Source organism: Moschus berezovskii, chromosome 4, assembly GCF_049115385.1.
Source record: "Moschus berezovskii isolate FMDL1 chromosome 4, NW_MosBer_1.0, whole genome shotgun sequence".
NCBI classification, from domain to species: Eukaryota; Metazoa; Chordata; class Mammalia; order Artiodactyla; family Moschidae; genus Moschus; species Moschus berezovskii.
The window spans coordinates 123,951,415-123,977,542 of NC_142463.1; the positions used below are offsets into that span (position 1 = coordinate 123,951,415).

At 42.2% G+C, this 26,128-nt stretch overlaps 1 protein-coding gene across 1 annotated transcript in view; it reads right to left on the reverse strand.

Moving 5' to 3' along the window:
- Positions 1-5,936, reverse strand: part of CD247 (CD247 molecule) — an 87,398-nt gene extending 81,462 nt beyond the window's left edge. The window contains exon 1 of the mRNA XM_055401460.2: positions 5,715-5,936. Coding sequence (XP_055257435.2) covers positions 5,715-5,772 — 58 coding nt within the window. The 5' untranslated portion in view covers positions 5,773-5,936. The remainder of the gene's footprint in view (positions 1-5,714) is intronic.
- Positions 5,937-26,128: the final 20,192 nt, after the last annotated feature.

Genomic DNA, 26,128 nt, shown 5'->3' on the forward strand with positions numbered 1-26,128 from the left:
CTGCTCTGCCTGAGGTAAGACATCGCTGCCGCCATCTCGTCGGAGAATGGGGCTCTGAGGGGAAGCAACAGGCGCCGTGAAGGGTGGGAGGAATCAGGACTTACATCCAGATCTTCTGGGTCCATGGCCTCCTCTGTCCCTCCACCCTACTGCCTGCTCCAGACAAGATAAGCCACACTTGCAGATGGCCAGTTAGGGAAAAAACTCTCTACCTTGATGGAAAAACTGTTTAGACTTCAATAGAAGTCTCAAGTATCCTGTGAAATGTTTTTTTACTTTAACCTGTTATTTTAATTATCAACCCTAGAGAAATTAGCAGAAGGAAGTAAGTTAGAAAAAAAAATTTTAAGCTATATCTGTTAAGATTTTCCTGCAGGATTAGCTATAATAACAAAAATTAGAAATAGCCCAAATGTCCAACAATAAGTAAGAAAATATGATGCATAAACTATGGAAGCTTCAGTTCAGTTCAGTTCAGTCGCTCAGTCATGTCCGACTCTCCTCTCCGCGACATAGCAATTAAAAATAATCATGAAAGCTAAGAATAAAAAAAGATACTCAGAATGAAATATTAAGGAAAAAAGCACAGGAAATGGCTTTTGTAATAACAACTGTAATAAGCTCCAATACTTTGGCCACCTGATCCGAAGAGCCGACTTCAGGGTCAGAAAAGACCCTGATGCTGGAAAAGACTGAAGGCAGGAGGAGAAGGGGACGACAGAGGATGAAATGGTTGGATGGCATCACCAACTCAACGGACATGAATTTGAGCAAGCTCCAGGAGATGGTGAAGGACAGGGAAGCCTGGCATGCTGCAGTCCATGGGGTTGCAGAGAGTCAGACATAACTAAGCAACTGAACAACAAATAACAGCTATATAAAGATATGTAGACACTTGGGAAAATATTGGAATGGAATATTTTTCAAATTTATAACTTCCTCTGATTTTATGATTTTTTTGTAAAATATCTCAAATGAAGACAGAGAGAAAAAATGATAGCTAGCTGAGATTTTTACTTAGTAAATGGGACCATATTGGACTATAATGATTAGACATCCTGCTTTTTTTTCTTTCTATATTTTTAAACAGTTAAATTTAATAATGTGATTTATGCTTTAATCCACAAATTTTTATTTTTCTCCTTGTTGCCTTTCATTAATTTATTAGTCCATTAGTTAATCTCCAACAGTGGTAGCTTTCTTTATTTTCTGCTTTTCTTTAATGTTAAAGCCAATTCAGAAAAATGAATATTTTTCTTTGTCTACTTTTTAAGATTAGTATTAGTTGAATCATATGAAATTATCATTTTTGAGGTCTCAAATAAATGAATATCGAAAATTTCTTATGGTCCAATCAGAAAATTTTAACAATGGTAGGATTTTATCTTAGACCATCCTTATAAATCATTTTAATCAGTCTGTTTACTAAAACTGCCTTGTTCCCTCCACCAGTTTAATTTTTAAAGTACTTTGTTTTACGCTAAGTTCTCTAGAAAAAAGGTCTAAATGATGCCCTTCCATAAACCATTAAAGTGAATTTAATCACACAGAAAGGTCCAGATTTCATTCATTCACCCACCCTTTTAATTCACTCAACAAATATTTACTGTGTGTGATCTCTGCTTCAAACCCTGTGCTAAGTGCTGGGATATATCTCCGAGCAAGATTAAAGCATCTTTTCCCTCAGAAAGCATTGTGTTTTAGAATGGAAGGAGTAGTTGTGTATGTGCAGTGACTAAACAGATCAGTTTGTTTCAATTAACAGAACAAATGACCAGTTTGTTTGTTTTTTAACCAAATGGACTTTATGTTTTCTCAAATTGGTTAAATCTACAGTCACTTTAGTGTTGATGAGAACTAACCTTGGCCCAAACAGAGAAAAAATTTATTTCGAACTATTGCTGCTATTTATTTAATCAGTTAACTGTGAGTGAATGTCACTCAGTCATGTCCAACTCTTTGCGACCCCAGGGATATACAGTCCGTGGAATTCTCCAGGCCAGAATACTGGAGTGGGTAGCCTTTCCCTTCTCCAGGGGATCTTCCCAACCCAGGGATCGAATCCAGGTCTCCCCTATTGCAGGCAGATTCTTTACCAGCTGAGCCACCAGGGAAGCCCCGATTGGTAAATAAGGCTCAGGAGAAAAAGGATTACAGAGTGTGTTTGGACAACTCTAAAGCAAGACAGTTCCCTAGTGGTGCTTGAATTCTTTGAAATAAAACAGAAAACACCATACTCAGGGATTCTGGAAAATAAAAGTGAATATCCAAATAAAAAAATAAATTTTTTACAGACAAAGGCAAAAATAAAATGATTAAAAAAAAAATTCAGCAGTGGTTATTCACCTGAGCAACAGTTTCACAGCTCTTTTTCTGGGGAATGTTTTGCAGCGGCAGACGTGTAAATAGGCTAGCAAATCTGAGAAAGGACATGGTAGAAAATGAAATAGATCATGTGGATAAGCAGAGCCAGATGGCCAGAAATCAAAATAAACCACTGGTGAAAATGCCATCCATGAAAAACTTCCTGGCGTCCTGGCGTCACTCAAAAACTTCCCTCAAGCACAGCCCCAAGCAGTTTAAGCGAAGGTCTGATTGCAAAGAGTGTTCAGTTAAATACCCTGGTCACTGTGCATCCACGCCAACCATTTGCCTGAAATTCTGGTTGGCCACCCTGACCAGTGATGACCAGGCAAACTGTGTTTTAATTTGCTCCCCCTAACTACTTTTATCTATTAGTCATATTTTCACTTTGAGGGAATATCCCCTAGAGAATAAGTGTCTCCGAAAAATAAAAATGGTTGCTGTAACGCTCATCCTATGACCCAGCGAAGGTTTGACACTTGTTCACAATTGGGCCTACCCCTGGCAGAGATCGCCACTGTGTTCCCGATCTGTTACAGGTATGCTCAAAAACCAAAAGGAGGGTGGACTGGATCTCAATAGATGGAGAAAATGTCCAGTGCTGCTCTACAACACAATCAAAAGCAGATTAAGAATTCTAACCATGGGTTTCCATTTCCTGTCACTGGGTAATGAAAACAAGAAAACAGTCCAGAGTGTAATAGTAATAAAAATTAATACAACTTCTACGTATTGGCGGTTTAGTATGTATCAGGCATGCAACATTTACTCCTCATTCTCACAACTCGGCAATGAAGGTTATTCTTACTTTAAAGGTGAGAAAACTGAGGCCCAGAGAGGTCAAGTAACTTGCCTAAGGTTGCACAGCTGAGAAATTGGCAGCACTGTGATTGGCCAGACTCTTCCCACAACACCTTTTCCTGAGACTGTGTGTCAAAGCTGCACTTCCTTACAAAGGAAGGACCGAGGCCACATTGACCACTGTGAGGTAGTGACCACCTCGATGTTAAAGGCACTGATGAGTTGAGGGCTCTGCAGACAAAACTCTGCCCATACCATTAGGCACTCCATCTTAATCTCTCTCAGCTTCAAGTGACTGTCTTAGCGGACTCACCCAGGAAGACTTCCTCAGGGAGACAGACTGGGGCATTATTTGATGTGATCTTAATCTGGGCAATTGCAAGAAAACAAATGGAAAAGTCTTAGTAAAAAGAAGTCTTAAAAAGGTTTGACTGAGTGAGAAAAGAAGGAAGACCACAACTCAAATTTCATCAGCAGCCTTTCCTCCAAAGGAAATCATAAAGCGTGTCTTCTCAGCCAACATGGGTGCCTTTTGTGGTCCTTGTTGTTAAAGGCCTCTCTAAGCCTACTCTTGCCTAGAAAATCCCATAGATGGAGGAGCCTGGTAGGCTGCAGTCCGTGGGGTCGCTAAGGGTCGGACACGACTGAGCGACTTCACTTTCACTTTTCACTTTCACACATCGGAGAAGGAAATGGCAACCCACTCCAGTGTTCTTGCCTGGAGAATCCCAGGGACGGGGGAGCCTGGTGGGCTTCCATCTATGGGGTCACACAGAGTCGGACACGACTGAAGTGCCTTAGCAGCAGCAGCAGCAGCAAGCCTCCCTTACCCTCCCTCAATGAGGCTAGAAGCCTCATCTAAAAATAGATGAAATTTCAATCTCCAAACTGGCAAAGCAAGTGGCTTTGAAAGATGAATCTAAAGCTTTTCCTCTTGTACACTGCTTGTGGAAATGGGCATAGCCCCCATCTTGTCTTCTGGGTGGGGTTTTGTTTACCACTCCTGGCAGCCACTACCACTCAAACAGCTTTTATTTTCTTTTCTAATTCTATTGCCCCTGCCTTAGCCCCAAGGCTCAAAACAAATAGACCCCTGAGGAAACTTCAGATGGTGAAATTATCTCCCGAGTACAGTCTCCCAAACTTGAAGCCCAGGGTCTGAATTTATTGCTGTCATCTGTTCCCTCTGAAGTCATTGAATTCATAGGCTGTTATGGCATCATGGTTCCTCCTCCCTGCACACAAGGATGGGCTGCTCTGGGCTCGCCCTGGTGTCCTTACCCCACAGTACCACGTGACTCATACCCAGCAAGGCCTTTTCTGAGAAGAGAGCTGTAATGTTACAGAAAACCCCATGATTACTTAGTCCTCGAAGCCCCAAGGCCCTAGGCCGGGGCTGGGCCATATTCTCTGGTAGGAACAAAAGTGCCAGTGGCCTCTCCTGCTCTCCCTCCATTGTTGCCAAACACCCTCCCACACTGAGGTGAGCTGTAAAGTGGAGAAAAGACGATGGTTTTCGAGCACTCTCCCAGTATTTTAGATTCAAATACAGCTTGTCCCATTTCTTATAAAAATGCCAAGATGGCAAACCCCTGACAGAATCCATTTTGTCTTCTTTTCACTTATTATTATTATTATCTGAGCTGGAAAACACAGTGGGAATGAAAGGATTGCAGAAAAGCTAGTCTCCAGGGACTGAAATGAAGTGAGGAGTAAGTTCTCTTGTGGGTTGGTTGTTCCTTGTGGTGGCGACTTAACAAGTCACCTCCTCGCAACTGTCCCCTACATTCTGTCAGCATCTTTGGCTTTTTGGCCTGAGACAGAGAACTGCCTAGAGCAAGGGGCAGTGGGTGAGTCATGGAGCCCGGGGTGGGTGTGTCATCGAGCAGCCCTTGGCTGTGGGGTGCAGGGGCAGCCATGTCAGAGCTGAGCCTAGACATGGGCCTTGAAGGAGGCCACTGCCCTCCTTCATTAACCCAGTCAGTGCCTGGCCTATGGAGGTGCTTCAAGTAAGCCACAGCCATGACCACAGCCATGACCCTCTCTGCCCGACAGCACATGAAACAGTCTTTGTTGGCGAAGCAGGAAGGCGGCTGAGTGACGGAGCCAGCAAGGTAGTAAAAGAAGCATACACAAAGGCTCGGAAAATGCTTCAGCACAAAACGTGGCCTGGGTGATGTTTTCTGGTCCTTCCCAGCTTCTGTTAAGTTCTCCCTCTCCTCTTGTCTACACAAGTCCTGCCTCAGTTCCTCCTCATCCTTCCCCCATCACAGACTTTTCTCTCTCCTTTTATCACTGGGAAAATCCATACTTCACACAGGTCTGTTTTCAAGCAGCTGACTCTATGCTAATTTCCAACTTGGCCATAATGAAGCAGACGTCTCTATAGAAACAGACTCTTCCCTGTTCAGCTGCCCATTGCTTTGGGGAGGGCAAGACCTAAAGGAGACATTGGCTCTTCTCCACACCTCTGCTCTCTCCCTCCACCCCACACACATATGTACAAAGAGTTTCTAAAAGTTCATTTCCATCAATACATCCAGGCTTACCTGTGATTGGGAACTGTGCCTGCAGGATGGCCACAAAAACAAGTGCTGTCCACTTCATCTTGTCCTTCCCCAGGATGGTGCCAGGAGGCAGAGGCTGAGGCAGCTGTGACTGGATGAAGAAGAGAAAAGGAGTCTCTGCCGGCTTTGTTCTGCTGTGCCTCCTCAGGAAGTGGAGGGCGATGGGCCTTCGAGAAGGCGCCTGCCAGCCGGGCCAAACTCACACTCCCCCTTTCGGTTCACAGGCAGGAAGCTCTGGAGGTTTGAGGGTTTGGGGTGTGCGTGTGTGTGTGTGTGTGTGTGTGTGTCTGAATTTTTGCTTTTTTTTTTTTTTTGGTCTCCTTTAACCATTGTTTTATTTTCCTTCTTTCTAATTTTTGTCTGAGTGATAGTTGCTCAGTCATGCCTGACTCTTTGCGACCCCATGGACTGTAGCCTGCCAGGCTTCCCTGTCCATGGAATTCTCAAGGCAAGATTAATGGCTAAGTTGCCATTTCCTTCTTTTTGTCTAATTTTTGTCTAATTCTTTTTGTCTAATTTTTATCTAATTCCTATCTTGATTGGTGGAGTCAGCCCCTAAGCAAATACAAGTTCCCAGTGCATTTAAGAATGTTCGCTGCTCTCCTAGATTCATGGATTTTATGGTGGTTGGTGAGACGACAGAGCTCTAGATTCAGAGTCAGGTAAAATGCGAAGATAGAATACTTGGGTCTTAGTGCCATCTCTGCTGTTTGCTGTGCGGCCTTGAGTAAGTCACTCAACATCTCTAGACCTCAGCATCCCTACCTATAAAGCAAATTGCTGGGGATGCAGATCTGAACTTGACTTGAATTTGGACCATAGAAAAAAGAAGAGTTCACATAATACTTCAAACACTTTTGTTATTTGACAGCATTCAAACATTGAACCAACTTACAATAATGAAAAAGATTAATACTGATAAATAACTTAATAGAAAGTGTCAGATCTACGGGAAACAAACTTTCAAACATTACTGAAGAAAACAGAAAGGACTTGGGTATATGTAAAGATGTATCTAGGTCTTTGAGAGAAAAATTCCTTTTAAAAAGCCCACGATTCTCTCTAAATTAATCAACCCATACTTCTACAAATATCAACAAAAGTTTTAGTACAAGATAATCTTGGTTGAAAGTTTGCATGAAGAATTAATGTACAAGAAATAGTGAGGACTCAGAAAAAAAAGCAAGCAATCAAAGAAAAAAATAGGCAAATTGGACTTCACCAAAATTTAAAACTTTTGTGCATAAAGGACACTATCAAGAAAGTAGAGACAATCCATAGAAAAATAGTTGTAAATCAAATATTGATAAGGGTATAGTATTCAGAATATATAAATAACTCCTACAACTCAACTAGAAAAAAAAAGTAAAAATCTGCCAAAGATCTGAAGAGATATTTCTCCAACAAGCACATGAAAAGATGCTCAGTATCTTTGGTCACTAGGGAAATGAAAATCGAAACTACAGTGAACTATTACTTCGCACACACTAGGTTGGCTAAAATTTAAAAACACAAAGTGTTGGTAAGGATGTTAAGAAATTGGAACTCTTGTACATTACTGATGGAAATGTGGGAAATTACCCTATGGAAAAATGTGTGACATTTCCTCAAAAATTTCAATAGAATTATCACACAACCCAGCAATTCTACTCATAAGCATATACTCAGGAGAACTGAAAACATGTGCACATTAAAACTTGTACATGAATTTTTACAGCAGCATTATTCAAAATAGCCCCAAACTGGAAACAACCCAAATGTCCACGAACTGAGGAATAGATAAACAAATCATATATCTAAACAATAAAATATTATACTTGCAACATGGTCGAAACTTGAAAACAGTATGCTAAATGAAACAAGCCAAACACAAAGAGACCAAATATTATATCATCGCATTTATACAAAATGCCTGTAATAAGCCATAGAGACAGAAAGTAGATCAGTAGTTTTCAGAGGACAAGGAAAGGGGGAAATTGGGACTAGTTCTTAATAGGTGTGAAGTTTCTTTTGAGAATGATCAAAATGTTCTAGAACTAGATTGTTGTGATGATATATGACATAGTGAATATACTAAAAACCACTGAATTTTACACTTTAAAATAGTAGGCTCATGTGAATTACATCTCAGTACAAAAATAATGCTAAATAAGCAAAAGAACAGCCAGGAAAACTCTGTAAAAGAGGAGTAATGAGTGTGAAATAACCCTGCAAAACATCAAGCATACAGAGCGACATGATTACCATATAGTAGTTGTGATGGTATAGACTCAAACATGCATGGTCAATTGGTTTTTTATAAAGGGACTAGGGAAATTCAATGGAGAACCAACCAACCAACAAATGGTATCTCTATGGTGAAAAAAAAAGGCCCTTAGTTTATACTATACACAAAAATTAACTGAAACCATAGGCCTAGATGTAGAACATAAAACCATAAAACTTCTGGAAAAAAAATAGAAAAATCTTTATGTTAACACATTTGAAACACAAACTATAAGAGAAAAATAATTGATAAGTTTGACTTCATCAAAATTTAAAACTTTGTTCATTGGAAAACACCATTAAGAAACTGGAAAAGCAAGCCATTGACTCAGAGAAATTATTTGCAAATACATATATCAGACAGAGGACTTATATCCAGAATATATAAAGGACTCCTTCATATTAATAATAAGATAATTAAATCAACAAGAAAATGGATAAAATATTTGAATAGAAAATTCCTCAAAGAAGATAAATGGTCAGTAAGCACATGAAAAAGATGCTGAACATCATTAATAATTAAGGAAACACAAATTAAAATACAATGAGATACCACTACACAGCTACTAATATAGCTAAAGTTAAATAATTGACCATATCGAGTGTTGACAAGGATACTGGAACTTTCATACATTTGATGTTAAGAATGTAACATGACACAATTTTGGAAAAAGTGTGGCAGTTTATGGAAAAGTTAAACATGCGTCTAATCTATGATTCAACCAATTCACTCTTTGGTATCTACCCAACAGTAAGGGAGATATATTTCCATACAAAGACTTATACGTGAACATTCACAGCAACTTTATGTTTGCAATAGCCAAAAACTGGAAACCACCCAGATATCCATCACCAAATATATGGATGAATTATGATATATCCTATAACTGATGCTGAAGCTGAAACTCCAATACTTTGGCCACCTCATGCAACGGGTTGACTCACTGGAAAAGAGTCTGATGCTAGGAAGGACTGGGGGTAGGAGGAGACGGGGATGACAGAGAATGAGATGGCTGGATGGCATCACTGACTCGATGGACATGAGTTTGAGTGAACTCCGGGAGTTGGTGATGGACAGGGAGGCCTGGCGTGCTGTGGTTCATGGGATCGCAAAGAGTCAGACACGACTGAGCGACTGAATTGAACTGAACTGAACTGATAATGAAATAATACTCAATAATAAAAAGGAATAGGCTGTTAGTAACAAAACAACAGGGCTGAATCTCAAAATCATACTGAGTGAAAGAAGCCAGGCAAAGAGTAAGTAAATATTGAGTGATTCCATATACAATTCTAGCACTGTCATAAGGGCTTAGTTCCTTGACACATAATAAGTACCTGAATGTTGTTCAATTACAACAAACACTATTTTAAAATTTTATTTATTTATTCATTTTTGGCTGCACTGGGTCTTCATTGCTGCACGCAGGGGCTACTCCCTAGCTGTTGCACTCGGGCTTCTCAATGTGTTGGCTTCTCTTGTTGCAGAGCATGGGCTCTAGGAGTGCAGACTTCAGTAATTGTGTCACACGGGCTTAGCTGCCAACATGTCCCCTGCATTGGCAGGCAGATGGAATGCCACTGGAATGCCAATTAAGTCCTGGCTTTTAAATGTATGAAAAATCCTCAATATCATTCAAAATGAGATAAATCAAAATTATAACTACAGTGAATACATATTCTTACTTATTATATTGGTATCAACCCCTCTGCTGTGTTCCATTTTTTCTTGCCTCTCAAGGACCTTATTCCAGAAATGTTCTCTTCTTTCTCCTTATCTCTTCTGATCGATATACAAGCATGTTATTTCTCCCATCTTTAAAAAATCCCTCAAATATTTGAGAAATCTTTGCACATTGGAACTTGCCATAACTCTTGGTGCCGTGGGAATCCAAAAGGTAAATACAGGTTTTTCCATATGAAGGAGGCTGGATTAGCCTGCTGGGGACACAGCTCAACTGACTGCCAGCACTGACTTCCAGGGAAGTGAGTGAAGTCATCTTAGATCATCCAGCCGCAGCAGAGTCACCAGGGAACCGCAGTCACATGAGTGAGGCCAGCATCAGCTGCCTATCTGAGTACTGCCTATCTGAGCCCAGCCTAAGCGGCTGACCCACAGAATCATAAATACCTAAAACAGGTTTTGTTCTAAATTACTAAATTTGGGATAGCTGTTACACTGCTAGATAACAGAAACACTCAAAATCCTCATATCAATCTCAGCAAATGATCTAATTGGCCCAGGTTGGGTCTTATGCTCACCTATTGGATCAACCATTGTTTCCAGTGGGAACAAGACAAGCTTAGAGTTGAGACATTATGATTAACAATCCTACCAGAATCATTTATCATGAAAGGCAGAAATGGAAAGGTATTGTATGAAACAATGGCTGTCCAGTAGTGCCAGCCTTGCTCTGGTGAGTGCAGTGGGATGGGGCTGGGACCTAAAGGAGGATACAGGCAGGGTCAGGAGCTGAGAGAAAGTCCAGGTAGAACAGAGTGACCAGCAACTGTGAGTTCCTTGTGGAAAAGACTTGACTATTCCTTATGACTGAATCCCTGGCTCCCAGTACATTTTGGATGGGTAGGTGAATGGGTGGATGAGTGGATCGTAATATCCAGGATAGCAGGAAGTCCAACACTGCCTCAACTGTTGAGAAGAACACAGCAAAAGGAATCCAGAAATTGGTAAATGGAGCAATTCCTAGGCTCCTGATCACCAGAGAAAAAAGCACAAAAAAAGAGCACTGGCTTCCATCCTTGGGGTTTCCAGAGGCAATCATTCGCAAGGGCTCTCTGGAGTAAAGAGCACAGCCCCAGGCCTTGAAGACCCAGTGCCCCGACCTAAGCCCTGCCCACCCTTCTTCAGCTGACTGGTCTCAGACTGAAAAGAAGTGGGAGGCCAGTGCTTGCTGTTTCCCGAGAAGTCTCCGTTGGAACAGAAACGGCTGCCAATCCCTGCAGAGCCTCACCCAGACACCTCCACAGGGCCTCACCTTTGCCACCTCACCTTGCTGTGCCCAAATTTATTTACCTCATAACTGAACGTTTGTACCCTTTGACCAAAATCTCCCTATTTCTCCTACCCCTACCCCCTGGTAACTGCCATTCTGCTCTGTTTCTATAAGTTCATCTTTTTTAGATTCTCTATATAAGTGATATCAGATAACATTTGTCTTTCTCTGTGTGACTTATTTCACTTAGGCTAATGCCTTCAAGTTACACCCATGTTATAACAAATGGCATATTTCCTTGTTTTTTATGGTTGAATAATATTCCATTGTATGTATATATATATATATATATATATATACCACATTGTCTTTATCCATTCACCTGTTGGCAGATGCTTGGGGTTTTTTCTATGTCTTGACTATTGTGAATAATGCTTCAGTGAACACGGGAGTACAGACATTTCTTCAAGATCCTGAGTTCATTTATTTCAGGTGTATAACCAGAACTGTGATTGCTGAATTAGATGATTGCTCTATTTTTATTCTTTGAGGGACCTCCATACTGTTTTCCATAGTGGCTGCATCAGTTTGTATTTCCACCAATACTGTAGGAAGATTTCCTTTCTCCACACCTTCTTCATTTGTTATTTGTAGACTGGTTGATGATAGCCATTCTGACTGGGGATGTACAGGCAAGACATGCCCAGCAGTTCATGGACTAGCTTCCTGATGGAGCCCACAATGTACTTAGTAGAATCTGCATCCCTTTAGGGCCCCTAGGAGTCCTATCTCTTCCTGCCCTCTACTCATATAGATCATGATTCAGTACTCTGGGTGTAATGAGAGAAATTAGCCCTTTGAGGAGCACCTCACACAACTAAGGAGCATCACTCACGTGCTCTCACTTTGCCCTGTAGAAGAAACCACAGGCCTGAGAACGTGTCTATTCCTTAGCTATGCCACCCCAGGGGAGGGATGATGCAAGTCAAAGCTGTTCCTCTTACCCACGCCAATACATCCAAAAGCATATATTTTTCATTCCAACAGAGTGCTATAGAATTTCTTCTCTGGAATCTGGACTTCCACAAAGGGTCTCTTGTCTGTGGATGACTGTCTGAGATAGTGTTTTCCAAGGGCTCCCATACCATGGATGAGAGCAGCTGGAGCCAGTTCATGGGCCACTGTAAGATCCACAACCAGGACCAAGGTCTGTATGCTCATTACCCAACAAGTCAGCAGGGCAAGACTCTTTCTGAATCCTTTGGTATATGGTGCTGGATCCCACAGCTCCCACAAAGGCACTTCTGTCCATTGATTGATGTCAAATTGTTGTTATGGAGAGTGTATTATACATGAGGCATGTCTTACTCAGCCATGTTATTGATGTCACTCCATCAATTTTGGTTTAAAAAGCCAACTATTACCCTCTGGTTACAATGTTGATGAGGCTGTCATGTAAAGCCAATCACCTTCTTTCTCCCTGGAATTTAAATCTCGAGAAAGTGAAAGAAGACCTAGAAACATTCTTCATTCATTTTTCTGCTTGGACTCATCCATCCCAGGAGATGTTCATGTTCTGTGGCTCTATGAACACTGTTCCAGTAAATTTCTTTTTTTGCTCAGGTTACCTACAGTTGGTTTTTATTGCTTACAACCAAAATATCCTAACTCATACATTGGAATGTTCAGAAGTTGTGTTAGCTTTCTGTTGCTGTATGACAGACTATCACAAAGGAAGTGACTTCAATTAACACAAATTTATTATCTCATAGGAATGTAGGTCAGTCCAAGCACAGTGGGAGAGGGTTCCCTGCTTAGGTGCTTATGAGGATGAAATCAAGGTATTGGCTGGGGCTGCAGTTCTCATCTGAAGCTCAGGGTGTTCTTTAAAGGTCACTGGTTATTGACAAAATTTATTTCAAAACAAATATCGAGCTAGATCTCTATTTTCCTGCTAATGATTATCTAGGGACTGTCTCAGATCCTAGAGAATATCTGCATTCCCTTACTACATGGCGCCTGTAAGCAGTTCACTGCATAGATGTTTGCTTCCTCCTAGCCCAACCAGAGCACATCTCTTTGACTTACTGTGCAATCACCTTGAGAAAGTTCTGCTTTTTTGTATAATTTTATTTATTTATTTGTTGGCTGTGCTGGGTCTTTGTTGCTGTGCTCAGGCTTTCTCTAGTTGTGGTGAATGGGGGTTATTCTCTAGTTGGGGATCCTGGCTTCTCATTGTGGTGGCTTCTCCTGTTGCAGAGCACAGGCTTTAGGGTACACAGGCTTCAGTAGATCCAGCACGTGGTTGTGGTGTGTGGGCTTAGTTGTCCCATAGCATACGGAGCCTTCTGGGACCAGGGATTGAACCCATGTTCCCTGCATTGGCAGGTCGATTCTTAACCACTGGACCACCAGGGAAGTCCAAGAAAACTCTGCTTTCAAAGAGTTCACCTGATTGAATCTGGGCCACCCAGGATAAAATAATATAATCACAGGAGTGATATCTCATCATAGTCATATGTCTTTTTCATAATCAAGCAGATAATGAGAGGCATATACACCAAAGTATGGAAATCTTGGAGGCCAACTTATGATTTTTGTCTCCCACAGAAGAGCTATGGGAAAAGATACTTCTTTCTTTGTGAGGATCAGCTATGTCTAATATCCAACCCATCTTTCTCCCAAATGGAGGAGACTTGCTGGGGAATGAATCTAATCCAGAGGAGGGAAGAACAAGAAATGTGTAATGACAGGTTGAAAACTTACTGCATCCATTGAGAACCTGGATGATGCCACACCTAAAGGCCTGCCCAATAACCTCTCTTTGTTTACTTGCTTATTTCTAAGTTTACCTTTTCTTCGTCTATATTTTTGCTCAAGTATAGCTGACTTACAGTGTTGCAGGTGCACAGCAAGGTGATTCAGTTACACATACGCATGTATATTATTTTTGAAATTATTTTCCTTATAGGTTATTACAAGATACTGACTACAGTTCCCTGTGCTAAACAGTAAGTTTTTGTTGCTTGTTGCATATCTATTTTTTCAATTAGAAATCTAGCATCCTATTCATATAAGAGCTTTCCTGGTGGCTGACGGTAAAGAATCTGCCTGCAATGCTGGAGACATGTGTTTGATTCCTGTGTTGGGAAGATCCCCTGAAGGAGGGCATGGCAACCCACTCCAGTATTCTTGCCTGGAGAATCCCATGGACAGAGGAGCCTGGCGGGCTACCGTCCATGGGGTCACAAAGAGTCGGACACAACTGAGCAACTAAGCACATTCACATTAAGTCAAACAAGTGGAATCAAAATGTCATAAATTTTTTAGTTAAACAAAAATTCATAAGTTTTCTAAAATATATATATTATATATGTTATTTATATGTTTGTTGTTGTTGTTCAGTCGCCCAGTCATGTCCGACTCTTTGCAACCCATGGACTCCATGTCCCTCACCATCTCCCAGACTTTGCCCAGCTTCATGTTCATTGTGTTAGTGATGCCATCCAGTCATCTCATTTTCTTATGCCCTCTTCTCCTTCTGCCCTCAATGTTTCCCAGCATCAGGGACTTTTCCAATGGGTTGTCTGTTTGCATCAGACAGCCAAAATACTGGAGCTTCAGCACAAAAGCTTTTCTACTACATTTGATAATGTATGGCAAAACCAACCAATATAACATTGTAAAATAATTAGCCTCCAATAAAAAAATAAATAAAATTTAACTGGGAAAATGTATAAAAGAGGCAAAAAAAGAATACACATAAATGATCATTAAAAAAAAATAAAGGCTTGAGAAAGAACATTTTAAAAAAGAGATAGAGAAATTAGAATATATAAACTACATAAAATAGGAGCCCTGAATGTGAAACAGAAAAAGTGAAAAAAACCTAGATAAAAGTAAAAGATCATCATATAGTCCATTTGTCTTTAAACATGGCTGCTCATGAGAAACATATCTGGAGCTCTGGAGAGAAAAAGAAATACCTGGGCATTTTTTTTTTCAAAATATTCCAAGATAATTCTGAAATGCATCTGGATTTTAAAATTGATTACAGGATTTTCTATTAAATGGTAGTTTTGGTGGTACAGAGTTTTATTATTTTTCTGTTGACCAATCATGATAAAATAGAATTAAGTAACTGTTACATAATCACAACAGTAAAAGATGTTTATCAGTTTTCACAATCAATAGGAAGACAAAAATTAAAGATAATTACAATTGCAAGCCGTAATGGGAACATGATTAAACTAACAATATAAAATAATTACATACAATTTGGTGGGGTCAAGCAGAGTGATGTGATAAGTGGAAATGCATACATACACATGTTCTCACCCACCCAGCCAGGCTTTGTCTTTGGGTTGGTGCATTTGATCCTATTACCATTTTCTTAATTGTTTTGAGTTTGTTTTCTGTAGGTCTTTTCCTTCTGTGGGCTTCCCTGGTAGTTTAGATGGTAAAGAATTTGCCTGCAATGCAGAGGACCTGGGTTAGATCCCTTCATTGGGAAGATCCCCTGGAGAAGGGAATGGCAACCCACTCCAGTATTCTTGCTTGGAGAATTCCATGGACAGAGGAGCCTGGTGGGCTATAGTCCACGGGGTCGCAAAGAGTTGGACATGACTGAGCGACTAACACACACTTTCCTTCTCTTGTGTTTCCTGCCTAGAGAGGTTCCTTTAGCATTTATTGTAAAGCTGGTTTGGTGGTGCTGAATTTTCTTAACTTTTGCTTGTCTGGAAAGTTTTTGATTTCTCCATAAAATGTGAAGAAGAGTCTTGCTGGGTAGAGTATTCTTGATTGTAGTTTCTTCCCTTTCATCACTTTAAATATATTGTGTCATTCCCTTCTGGCTTGTAGAGTTTCTGTTGAGAAATCAGCTGATAGATAGCTTGATGGGAGTTCCCTTGTATGTTATTTGTCATTTTTCCCTTGCTGCTTTTAATATTTTATCGTTGTCATTAATTGTCAGTTTGATTACCATGTGTCTTGGTGTGTTCCTCCTTGGGTTTATCCTGCCTGGGACTCTCTGCTTCCTTGACTGGTTGACTATCCATTCCCATGTTAGGGAAGTTTTCAGTTATTGTCTCTTCAAATATTTTCTCAGGTCCTTTCTCTCTCCTTTCCTGCTGGGTCCCTGATAATGCGAATGTTGGTGCATTGAATGTTGTCCCAGATGTCTCTTAGGCTGTCTTCATTTTTTTCATTCTCTTTTATATGCTGTTCTGTGGCAGTGATTTCCACCATTCTGTCCTCCAGGTTATGTATCCATTCTTTTGCCTCAGTTATTCTGCTATTGATTCCTTCTAGTGTATTATTCATCTCTGCTTGTTTGTTCTTTAGTTCCTCTGGGTCTTTGACAAACATTTCTTGCATCTTCTCCATTGTTTCCCCAAGATCCTGAATCATCTTCACTGTCATTATTCTGAATTCTTTTTCTGGGAGGTTACCTATCTCCATTTCATTCAGTAGCTTTTCTGGGGTTTTATCTTGCCCCTTCATTGGGGACATAACTTTCTGCTTTTTCATCCTGATTAAGTTTCTGTTGAAGGAGATCGATCCTGGGTGTTCATTGGAAGGACTGATGCTAAAGCTGAAACTCCAATACTTTGGCCACCTCATGCGATGAGTTGACTCACTGGAAAAGACTCTGATGCTGGGAAGGATTGGGGGCGGGAGGAGAAGGGGACGACAGAGAATGAGATGGCTGGATGGCATCACCGACTCGATGGACATGAGTTTGAGTGAACTCCGGGAGTTGGTGATGGACAGGGAGGCCTGGCATGCTGTGATTCATGGGGTCGCAAAGAGTCGGTCACGACTGAGTGACTGAACTGAAATGAACTGAACTGAAATATCTGTAATGCGGTTTTTGTTTTAGCTGCTGTGGGACTGTGGTTCTTCTTGCATCTTCTGTCTGCCCTCTAATGGAGAAGGCTAAGAAGCTTGTGTAAGCTTCCCAATGTAAGGAACTGGCTGTGGGAAAAACTGAGTCTTGCTCTGGTAGGCAAGGCCCTGCTCAGTAAAGCTTTAATCCAATTATCTGCTGATGGCCTGGGTTGCACTCCCTCCCTGGTATTTGTTTGGCCTGAGGCAACCCAGCCCTGGGGTCTACGGGCTCTCTGGTAGGGTCAGTGGTGACCTCCAAGAGGGCTTATGCCATGGAGGACTTTTCAGGCTGCCAGTGCCCTCGTCCCTGTGGTGGGCCCCTCCACAGGAGACCATCCAACACTAACAGGTAGCTTTGGTTCAGTTTCCTGTGTGGTCACTGCTCCTTTCCTCTGGATCTTGGTACACGCAAGACTTTGTTTGTGCCCTCCAAGACTGGAGTCTCTGTCTCCCCCAGTCCTGTGGAAGTCCTATAGTCAAACTCCTTTGGCCGTCAAGGTCAGATTCCCCAGGGATTCCTAGTCCCTCTGTCAGATCCCCAGGCTGGGAAGCCTGACGTGGGGCTCAGAGCCTTCACCACAGTGGGAGAACTTTGGGACTGTTCTCCAGTCTGTGGGTCACCCAACCGGCAGATGTGGGGTTTGAATTTACTGTGACTGTGCCCCTCCTACCATCTTCCCTACCCGCCGAGGTTTCTTCTTTGCCTTTGGATGTGGGGTCTTTCTTTGGTGGGTTCCAGCATCCTCCTGTCGGTGGCTGTTCAACAGTTAGTTGCGATTTTGGTGCTCTCACAGGAAGAAATGAGCACACACCCTTCTACTATGCCATCTTGAACCAGAAGCCACCAATAACTTCTCTTAAGCTATTTGCTTTATATTTTGTACCTTGCATTTGAAGCAGCCTTGAATATTACAGATGCTGAAAATGCAGAACCATTAAAGACATATTTGTAAATTTCATAATTTTACTTGGGTCTAATTTGTGGGAGTTTTACTTAAGGGCCCCTTCCTTCAAAAGATTATTTGTCCTTAAGAAAATTAAGTCACAATTTTCTTTATAGAGACATTAAGGAGGAAATGCATACCTAATATCCAGACACAAGGAAAACATAAATGAAAAGACTGCACAAGGATATAAAAGATTTTAAAAATGACAAGAGATGGTAGAAATAAGCTAGGGTGTAGGTAAATTAAAGAGATACTTTCAAGGGATGATATAACCTACTGAATATCACTGTTGATGGTCAAAGACCTTCCCCCAGAAAAAGAACCTTTTCTGCTTTGGGGATGCCTTTACATGTGTGTGTCACTCTCATGTATATCAGTTCAGTTCAGTTCAGTCGCTCAGTCGTGTCCGACTCTCCGCGACCCCATGAATCACAGCACGCCAGGCCTCCCTATCCATCACCAACTCCCGGAGTACACTCAAACTCATGTCCACAGAGTCAGTGATGCCATCCAGCCATCTCATTCTCCGTCGTCCCCTTCTCCTCCCGCCCCCAACCTTTCCCAGCATCAGAGTCTTTTCCAGTGAGTCAACTCGTCGCATGAGGTGGCCAAAGTATTGCAGTTTCAGCTTTAGCATCAGTCCCTCCAATGAACATCCAGGATTGATCTCCTTTAGAATGGACTGGTTGGATCTCCTTGCAGTATAAGGGACTCTCAAGAGTCTTCTCCAACACCACAGTTCAAAAGCATCGATTCTTCGGCGATCAGCTTTCTTCACAGTCCAACTCTCACATCCATACATGACCACGGGAAAAACCATTGCCTTGACTAGACGGACCTTGGTTGGCAAAGTAATGTATATAGCCATGCTTAATCTTCGTGATGACTCAGTAAGGTAGTCAATACTGGTATATGGTTTCCACCTGATAGTTAAGGAAACTAAGATTCAGAAAGATTAAGTAACTTGCCCAAGGTCACAAAGCAGGTAGTGGCCAAATAAGGATTAGAACTTAGCTTTTCTGGGTGCTGGCTCATGGCAGTGGGAGATCATGAGCTTTAAAACAGCTGGACCTCAGTTCAGATTCCAGTCCTACCGTTAACTACCTGCCTGACTATTGACTACATTAATAATGTTTGAAACTCCTTCTTCTAAATGGGCTAACAATGCCCTCCTCATTGGACTGTTGGAGGAACGAATACAATGATATTTGTTATGTCCATGATATAGAGGTGTTGGAAAGAGTTATTCCTTTTGATGTCTTTCAAAAGAGGTGAGATCACCATAGTTGCCTGGGAAAAGGACCCCAGAGAGTTGTTAAATGTTTGGGGCAGATTATGGGGGGAAAATCTTTCTAGGAATGGTAAAGGGTGGTCCCAGTATCTGTGGAAAGGGTGGGAGACAGAGAGGAGCAGATGAGGGATGAGGTAGGCAAGTCCTCAGAAGGGGAGGCAAGGCCCCACGGTATGCACCCTCTTTTGCATCCTGCAGCTCTTGAATACCAGGTCAGAACTTAGGGCACCTGCCTCCTCATGTTGTTATGTACATGTGATTCCAGTTCCTGGACTGGTTTGGGTAATAAGTTTAGCTTCAGAAGTCTCATAAAGTTCACTCCTGGAAGCAACCCAATTGTCCACCAACAGATGAATGGATAAAGAAGATGCGGTACATATATACAATGGAATATTACTCAGCCATAAAAAAGAATGGAATAATGCCATTTGCCACAAGATGGATGGACCTAGAGATTATCATACTAAGTGAAATCAAACAAAGACAAATATATGATATCACCTATATGTGGAATCTAAAAAGATGATGCAAATGAACTTATTTACAAAACAGAAACTCTGACAGACTTAAGAGAATGGACTTACGGTTACCAAAGGAGAAAAGGTGGGGGGAGGGATAAATTAGGAGTTAGAGATGAACACATACCTGCTACTATATATGAAATAGATAATCAACAAGGACCCACGATAGAGCACAGGGAACTCTATGCAATCAGTAATCAACTATATGGGGAAATAATCTGAAAGAGAATGGCTGTATGTATATGCATAACTGAATCACTTTGCTGTACAAGTGAAACTAACTCAGCATTGTAAATCAACTGCACTCCAAAATAAAATGAAAATTAAATTTAAAAAAAAGTCTGCTCCTAGATATCTGAGCAAACACAAAATCGTCCTCTGAAATGACTTCAAGCTTCAAACTACGAGACGCCAGTACATCTGAGAACCCAGTCCATAACTATATTAGAATCAGTGAATGTTCTCATGTTCCTTCCCTCAGCATGGCCCACGGAGAGCTGCTGCTGTGGGAATGCACGGACAGGGATCTCCTCCCAGCTTTGGCTTTTATTTGCCCTGTGACCGCAAAGCACCTCTCTTTCTGGGTCGTGGTGTCTTCAGTCATAAGATGAATGGGCTGGATGTTCAGCTGGATTTTCCACTACTTGATACTGAAAAATATCCTGAGAAATAAACAAAGATATTTGGGTTCCTGTGCCAGAAAAGCAGCACTTGGAGGGCTATCTAATACCAAGAGGCCTGGTGCAGTGCTTGTTACATAAAAAGTGGTCTTGATTTGTATTTGCAATTTAAACATTAAAAAAAAAATAAAGTACCTTTCTTCTCTTCTTAAAAAAGAGATGGAAGGACTGAGTGAGATGCCCCTCCCGAGTTGTCCTCTATTCTGAACTTATCTTTAGGCTTCATTATTCCCATCTCTGCAGCGACCCCGCTCTTTCAGCCCTGCCCACTGTGATCTGTCCCCGAGGGGGCGGCACAGGGTCATACGTGTGCTGCCATAGTACCTCTTGGGTGCTGTGATCCTGCTGCTCCTTGCTGGGCATCCACACTGACCCAAGGGCAGGCAGGGTGGCCAGGATTCCATACAAGGTTCTGGATGTTGGTTTTCAGGGGTCCGCCAGGACTGACTGTGCTGGAGATGCTCTGACTTCATGCAGATCACATTTCTGTCATCTGCAAAGGGGAAGGACGGACTGAACTTGCCAGGGGCAGAGACAGCTGGCTGGCTCAGAAGTCCTCTTTAAGCCCAGCCTGGCCTTTTGTTGTTGGTTAGTCACTAAGTCATGTCTGACTATTTGCCATCCCATGGACTGCAGCACACCAGGCTTCCCTGTCCTTCACTATTTCCTGGAGTTTGCTCAGTTTCATGTCCATGATGCTATGTAACCATCTCATCCTCTGCTTTCAATCTTTCCCAGCATCAGGGTCTTTTCTACTGAGTCAACTCTTCACATCAGATGGCCAAAGTGTTGGAGCTTCAGTTCCAGCATCAGTCCTTCTAATGAATATTCAGGGTTGATTTCCTTTAGGATTGACTGGTTTGATCTCCTTGCAGTCCAAGGGATTGTCAGGAGTCTTCTCCAGCAGCACAGTACAAAAGCATCAGTTCTTTGATGCTCAGCCTTCTTTATGGTCCAACTCTCGCATCCATACATGACTACTGGAGAAAAACATAGCTTTGACTATATAGATCTTTGTCAGCAAACTGATGTCTTTGCTGTGAATATGCTGTTTAGATTTGTCATGACTTTCCTTCCAAAGAGCAAGTGTTTTTTTTTAATTTCATGACTGTGGTCACCATCGGCAGTGATTTTGGAGCCCAAGAATATAAAATGTGTCACTGCTTCCACTTCTTCCCCTTCTATTTGCCATGAAATGATGGGACCAGATGCCATTATCTTAATTTTTTAAATGTTGAGTTTTAAGCCAGCTTTTTCACTCTCCTCTTTCACCCTCATCAAGAGGCTCTTTAGTTCCGTTCCACTTTCTGCCATTAGAGTGGTGTCATCTGCACATCTGAGGTTGTTGATATTTCTCCTGGACTTTGGGAATCACCGCCCCCCCCCAAAAAAATAGGCTTAAGTCCTCTTGCCCCAGAAATTAGTCTGAAGGGGGCCTACCGCTAGGGACTGCCTCTAGGGAGAGGGATTGTGGGTCCCCACATTAGACCTTTACTGTCCCTTAGAACATTCACCAGCTTATGGGGAAGACAGAGTGGTTAAAAGACGAAAGGGGCTGGAATTCCAGCAGCGCAGCTGGCCTGGCTACATGACAGGAGGATTAAAAGACGATTTTCCTGCTCTGGGCCAACCCTCCCCCGGCAATTCAATGCAGTTCCACAAGGACCTCTAGCGGCTGTCTAGTCAAATACAGTTTCCCTGGCTCTTCCACAGCTGGCTGCCTGGGCTGACCTCTGAGCAGGTTTAACCCTGCTCCTCCATGGCACACACCTACACATGATGGGAGAGGGTTTCCCCCAAGGCCCAGTGACTGGTGACTGACACATGACAGGGGAGACCTTCCTGCAGTGTTATTACTGGCTCTTGGCTGCTCTACAGCCTGACCAGTGTATCCATGTCATGAGGGGCTGTGGGCCATCCCACATCGTGATGGAGACTAAACAATGCTCATAGCCACCCCTCCCATCCTAGGTATCATCCTCAACTACCAAGGGGACCCTCTCACAGAACATTTGCATAGGGCACCGGCAAAGTGTTTGAGCTGGGATTTGAAGGCTTCAGAGCTCATACTCTCCTGTACGCTGCTGGCCCCGAAAGATGTCAGCATACCACCTGTGAAAACCTGGGGTTTTCTTACAAAGAAAAAGAAGTTCTTGCCAATGATTTTTTTACTACATGTCTTTAATACAAATGGCAAGACATTTCTTCAAAAGACCCAGACATCACCAACAGATGAAGGGTCTTTGTATTCTTGGGGAAAGAGTTAGATTTAAGGACAGGACCTGACAGGCAACTGTGTGAACTCCCCCAACCTGACTATCTGGGAACTCCACCTACTCCCCAAAGTAAGAAAAATAATGTGTGTTCCACCTACTTCTTGGGCTTGTTGCAAGGATTAGATAAAAATGCTGTGAATGAACCTATTTTATAAAATTAAGTTCTATGACAATCATAACATTTATTTTTGAGAAAACTCAACCTATAGTTACCAACTGATATTCGAAAAAAGGAAAGAAAAGCAATGAGTGTTAATTGAGTTTGACTCAGCAGGTAAAGAATCTGCCTGCAAAGCAAGAGACACCGGAGACTCTGGTTCAATCCCTGGGTCGGAAAGATCCCCTGGCGGAGGAAACGGCAACCCACTCCAGTTTTCTTGCCTTAAAAATCACGCGGACAGTGTAACCTGGTGAGTTAAAACCCAAAGTCACAAAGAGTCGGACATGACTGAGCCACTAAGCACACACAGGTAGTGTTATTGTTACCTAGGGGCTTCCCAGATGGTTCAGTGGTAAAGAATCCGCCTGCCAATGCAGGAAATGCAGGTTCGATCACTGAGTTGAGAAGATCCCCTGAAGGAGGAAATGGCAACCCACTTAAGCATTCTTGCCTGGAAAATTCCAGAGGAGCTTGGACAGAGGAGCTTGTCAGGGTCACAGTCCATGGGGTCACAAAGAGTTGGACACAACTGAGGACTAAACACACACATACACCACTTCATAAGAACTGCTAATTAAAATCACACAGTACTATTTTTACCTCTAAGTTCAGTGCAGAGTGAACACTTTCATAGACTGTTTGCAGGACTGTTCATTGACACAAAGTCTTAAGAGCAATGTGTAATACATTCCACCAGCTTTTGGCTTGGGAATTCCACTGCTGGGAATCTCTCCAAGGAAACAAACAGAGATGTAGAAAATACTTTACACATAAAGATTTCTGTCTTATAACAAGGAAAAATTGGAAGTAATTTAAATGGTCAAATACTGGAGAAAGTGGTAACAGCCCTTAACTTTGGCCTATCCAGTTTCCCTTTAGTCAACGTAGCTTCTTTTTTTCCTTTCAGGAGCTCCACTTCAAAATTTGTCTGATCCATGTGGTTCTGACCAGTGCTGAGCTGAACTGTCAACTGTAGGGAAAGACACAGGATGGAGACCTGGCCAATGAACACATTCCCAGATGCACAGATTATCCAGGAATGGCTCCCATGGCTGGGAAAGAGGCATCCTTTTGCCCTGAGATTGCTGACTTCAGTTAAAACCAACACAGTGGAAAGAGGAGCCAGGAGATGAAGATTTGGTTCTGAGGGAATATTTAAAGATCAATGAAATCTTCTTTTTGCTTAAACCACTTTGACTCAGGTTTCTGTCACTAGCAACAGAGTGCTAACACAGATCATTATTTGGTAGCTGAAAGAGATCAATCTGATGAAATATTTGCAGCCATTCTAAACCATCTTTATGAGTGGTTTCTAGTAACATAAGCTTATGATAAAGTGAAGGAAGCATGATACACAATCAACATATAACATGATCTTTATAGTTAAACATTTCCTGGGAGGAAAGATGTTTCTTCTAAGAAAACACATCAGAATACTAGCAGTCATGCTGGCTGGTGAGATTATTAATTTTTAAACTTTTATTTTGTTTATTTTCTGTACAAAGATACATGCAAGCAAGCTAAGTTGCTTCAGTCATGCCCGATTCTTTGTGACCCCATGGACTGTAACCCTCCAGGCTTCTCTGCCCATGGAATTCTCCAGGCAAGAATATTGGAGTGGGTACCCACTCCCTTATCCAGAGGATCTTCTCGACCCAAGGATCAAACTCGGGTCTCCTGCATTGCAGGCAGATTGTTTATCATCTGAGCCACCAGGGAAGCCCCCACAAAGATATATATCTTACAATAAGCAGTAAGGAAAAATTAAGAAAAAGATACAATTTTACTGGTTAATTTATACCTTCCTTAATTTCCAAAAGGACCTAAGTTACCGTTGTCTTCTCAGATGAAAATATATAGAGCATCTCTTTTTGAAGTGACAGTTTGGAATTTCCCTTACAGTATTGACCTACCAGTTTTGCACCAAGTAGAACGTTTTTTTTTTTTTTCCCCAGTTCTAAATCTGAAAACATGCCCCACTACAGGAAAGTAGAGTCTCCTCTTCAATGACTTTGTGATCTTCAGTCTGACTATTACTAAGAAGGAAAATGTGACATGAACAACCTCCAGTCAGAGTGTGTATACACTGATCGCATGGAGCTGAACCTCAAGTCATAAGGGTCCCCACTCCACCTCATACTTGAAAGGAATCTAAAGTGGGACTAAAAGACAGAATGAACCCTGACTATGGGCCACAGTCTAGTAAAGATAAATGGCCTTGACCAGCGAAGCACAAACCCAAGGTCAAGAAAACATCCACCAGGCACAGCCGCCTGGGTTAGAAACTCAGGGTTCTTAAGCCACTCCCTCTCCCTACTTCTGATGTTCTTTTCTTGATCAGGGCCTGCCTTGCTTTCTGGGCCAAAGCTAGTCCGAGTCCAAAACACTCATCCCCTCCCTCTTTCGGGTCAGGGTTCTGCCCCAGGTCTGCAGCAGGAAATGAAGCGCGTGACAGGGAGGGGTAAATCCACAAGTCGCCAGCAGCAGCACAGACCAGGCCTCAGCTTCTCTCCTGTGCTCCACTGCGCTACTTATACTCTAGGGTCATCTTATACAGGTCATCCATCCCAGCCCAGCCCGCGGTGGACTTGCTCAGCTCTGCTGCACCACAGTCCCCTCTTACCCACGGTTTCGCTTTCGGCAGTTTCAGTTACCAGTGGCCAACCTCAGTCCAAATACATTAAATGAAAAATTCCAGTAATAAACAATCTGTGCATTGTGTGCTGTTTTGAGTAGCGTGATGAAAGTTCACACCATGAATCACCCCTTTGCCCAGTGAATTGATGCTGTATGGACCTGTCAGTAGTAGTGGGCTTGATGTCACAGTCCTTGTGGTCAAGTTACCCTTATTTTGCTTAATTATGGTCCCAAATACAAGGGTAATGTTGGCAATTCGTACAGTCTCTCAGTTCAGTTCAGTCGCTCAGTCATGTCGGACTCTTCACCACCCCGTGCTTTATAAATTAAACTTTATCGTGTGTATCTATAGGAAAAGAACATGGTACATATAGGTTTGGTACGACCCTGGGTTTCAGGCACCTGCAAGAGCTGGGGACAGTCTTGGAAAAGATCCCCATGTATAAGCGGGAGATTGTTGTTGTTTGGTCGCTGAGTCATGTCCGACTTTTGCGACCCCACAGACTGCATAGTCTGCCAGGCTCTTCTGTCCATGGGATTTCCCAGGGAAGAATACTAGAGTGGGAGACTGGGTTGCCATTTCCTTCTCCAGGGTATCTTCCTGACCCTGGGATCGAACCTGTGTCTCCTGCATTATAGGCAATTTTTTTTTGCCTGTGAGCCACTTGGGTAAGCATGTGTAAGATCACTGTACAAGAAACCAGCATCTGCACAAAAAGTGGCCCACAGCGCCCCCCTGGTGACCAACCAGAACATAACGGGGACTTAATTTG